Source organism: Agrilus planipennis, unplaced genomic scaffold, assembly GCF_000699045.2.
Source record: "Agrilus planipennis isolate EAB-ADULT unplaced genomic scaffold, Apla_2.0 scaffold282, whole genome shotgun sequence".
Taxonomy (NCBI): Eukaryota; Metazoa; Arthropoda; class Insecta; order Coleoptera; family Buprestidae; genus Agrilus; species Agrilus planipennis.
Window position 1 is genome coordinate 84416 of NW_020439604.1, and position 3666 is coordinate 88081.

At 33.8% G+C, this 3666-nt stretch overlaps 1 protein-coding gene across 1 annotated transcript in view; it reads right to left on the reverse strand.

Moving 5' to 3' along the window:
* The window catches only part of LOC108740863, a 16909-nt gene continuing 13243 nt past the window's right edge, over positions 1-3666 (reverse strand). Inside the window, exon 3 of the mRNA XM_018475361.1 lies at positions 1-205. Coding sequence (XP_018330863.1) covers positions 66-205 — 140 coding nt within the window. The 3' untranslated portion in view covers positions 1-65. The remainder of the gene's footprint in view (positions 206-3666) is intronic.

Below are 3666 nucleotides of genomic sequence, written 5' to 3' on the forward strand. Positions count from 1 at the left end.
ATCACATGCTAATAAATCTGATATTGATTAATTTTATACATTTACAAATTCTACTGTTTTTTTTTTTACGTTGAGCAGAGTGCTGGGTCCTGTACAGCGTATGTCAATGGTAAATCGGCAAGACCATTATCACTAATAATTTTCTGTACTTTAGCTGCTTGTTGTGGTGTGAAAGTTGTATTCCTGCTTCTCCCATATATTGTTTCTAGAAATACAATTCTATATATAGATACCAAAAATGCATATCTCAAAGCTAACGATTGACTATTACAAAAAATATGAAGATTAACCGTACACATTATTAAATAAAAATAAAACTAAAATACTGGTATGCAAGGGAAAAAAGATTAGGGAAAGAGTGAATATAAAAACAGGACGCAAAAAGTTGGAAGATGTGATTGATTTTCGGTATCTAGGAAGTTAGATAAGTCAGGACGGAAGGAGTAATAGGGATTTAAAGCAGAGGATAGCGTAGGGTCGAGTCACCTTTACAAAAAGAAGTCACTTGTATGTAGAAATTCGAAAAAGATTGTTAAAGGTGTATGTCTCCACGGGTGTGAAACGTAGACAGTGGGCATGGTGGAAAAGAAAATGTCAGAACTTTCGAATGATAAGGATACTATGGAGAGAGAAGGTTAGAAATGATGAGGCATTAGAAAGAATAGGAGAAGAAAGGACTCTACAGAAGTCAATAAGAAATAGGCGAGATAGGTTGGTAGGATGTCTTCTCAGTCATGAAGCGCTAGTTAGGGATACTTATTAGAAGTATAGGGTTGTTCGGAAAGTCATTTCGTTTTTTCCCGACAGAGGATTCAATTGTATTNATTATCAATGCTAATCTCATTGAAAACAGGAACATTTCTACGTTTATCGTTAACGAACGAATACTTATCTGCCTATTTTATTTTTCTTCTTATAAATTCAAATATTTACATACCTACTATTTTTCGTTTATTCAAAAAAGGAAGGAATCAATTGAAAAAACTCATTCAAGTTGCTAACAGATTTAATATCAATTCATTTCGTACAAATTTCAATAGCAGGTCACAAAATCCTGAATAGGGTATAATAGTTTTGTATTGGCCAGGGCGTTGTCTTTGATGATTTGTTCAACTTCTTTAGCTATTGAATCCGAGTAATCTCGGGTCCTGCTCCTCGCATATAACAGCTCTGGAAAAACAAAAAATTGTTGAAAATACTAGACATTAACGGTTAATTTAAAAAATAAGACCATATAGGTTAGTAGGACATCTTTTCAGGCATAAACGACCAGTCAAAGACATGTTAGAGGCAGAAACAGCAGTTAAAAGGAGTAGAGATAGACCTAGATTAAATTACTGTTCGCAAATAGTTAAGGATGTCGCAAATGTATACGTTATTCTTCTTGTGTCTTTTTGCGACTTGTGTTTCTTACCTCTTCTGTGGGTGCTATTTAGATTGACGCAATTGTAATCAATGGTGTAATACAAGTTACGGAACCCAAGAATTCTAAACTGCGTCACGCCTTCAGTTTTGTTGAATTTTACATCCAAAACCTTTTCACCATTATAATTTCCCAGTGATACCACGCCTTCTAGCTCATTTCTTCCTAAACTTTTTTGTGTCAAAGTGAATTGCGATTCATCCACCGAACTCGTTCTTCTTCTAAAGCTTATTTCCTGGCAGGCGGCTGAGATGTTGGAAGTAATCACAGTGAACCATCTGCGGTAAACTTGATCACCTCCATACTGTCGAAAAAGATTTTAAAATTAATAAATCGACTTAAAAAAAATGAATGTTTCGCGACGCTAAGTGATAGTTTTCAATATCATATATTCAATTACATCATAGTATCTACAACAACAAAGTTGCTGATTGTAACTGAAGGTATTGAATAAAATGTCTTAATTTGAGAAAATATTCATGATAAAGACATGGCAAACTCAGCCATTTTATAAACATCGGAGATAAAATATCACGTCTAACTAACATTTAATAATAATTCAGTCATCAAATTCTAAAAAAAACCTCACATTTTGCAAGCCCGAACCCTTGGTAGCACTAAAAACCCAAGACTAACGTTCAGGAAACTTTCCAATGGTGTATTGGCTAGTATCCTTAACTGCTCATTGTTAAATTACAACAACTCAAATTTCATGAGAACAAAGTGACAAGTAAAAATTATAAAAGCACGGCATTTATTTAAAAAACCACAGCCGACGTTTCTCTAAAGTTTTTGGGATTTCTTAAGGCTAGTTTTATGTAATTAAGAGTGTAATGCTGGTGGATTTGATTAAGGGGTACATTCTCTAAGATCAACAACCATTAACAAAAATTAGTCGAGTTATACAAAGTTTTGAAATACAGGAAGGAACAATTAAAAAATCGACTTAAAAAAATGAAAATTTCGCTGCGCTAAGTTGGCATTACTGTGATAGTTAAGTTTTCAATTACATTGTAATATCTTCAACAAAAAAGCACCTAGTTGTTACTGAAACGTACTGAATAAAATATCTTAATTTGAGAAAATATTCATGATAAAGACATGGCAAACTCAGCCATTTTATAAACATCGGAGATAAAATATCACGTCTAACTAACATTTAACAATAATTTCGTCATCAAGTTCTAAAAAACTGTACATTTGGCAAGCTCGAAGCCGCCCGGATAGCATTAAAAACCCAAGACTACACATTCGGGCAACTTTTTTGACTAATATTCTTAATTGCTCATTAAATTATATTAACTCAAATTTCACCCGAACAAAGTGACAAGTAAAAATTAATTTAATAAAAGTCAACTTACCACGGCAACTTGCGGGAACTCTTTTACAGGTTTTATATTTCTGTCTTCACACTGGCCTCGAGAGACATACGTATTGTGAATAAGAAGAAAAAATTAGTGCAAGAAAAACAATAGCAAAAAGTTGCTTAAACATTTTTACTAGGTACTTCTAGTCTGTTGTTTGCAAAGTATAGTGATTCTAGATTTTTTTAGATGTATATATATGTTCGGAGTCAAGACCGACCTTTTTGATGCAGGTCATAAAGTTCTTCCTGCATACAATTTTTAGAATGTTTGCAAATTTACAGGGCGGTATGGTAGTAGACCCTTAGATGCATCGGTACAATGTTTAAATTACTTTATTGAGGTAACGGTTGAAGAAGGATCCTTTACGATTCCAATTTAGTTTCAAGTTTATTATGGGGTGATTTTTTATGAGCCTAACGGTTAAAAGTACCGTTTGTTGATTTTTTGATGTGCCGATCCTTTCTCAGATTGTAAACTTCCCTCTTTCCACATATTTGAGTTTTGAAAGCCCCGCCTTGTACGTCTCCACAAAGTTGTTTAAAGGGTTAATCACCAATGGTGACATTCGCCACACCCTTGGCATTTGTTCCTAGTTTTTAAGTTGTAGATATAAGATGTGACCAAGGACTTCAAAAGAAGCACTTGAACTAAGTCAGCACAAAACAAGGAGCACTTGTATAATCATTAGTAATCAATCGTTGGAGATACTCTGTACATATATTGTAAATACATAATTAAGTCGACTTCGCTGCAAGAGTTATATTTTTTTCTACCTTCCACCAAAGAATTAAACAACACGCCTTATTAATTTAACGCGTGTGCTGATATTCCACTTACAATAGTAAGTTCCCGAATATCTGCCTGTGAAATTTAACA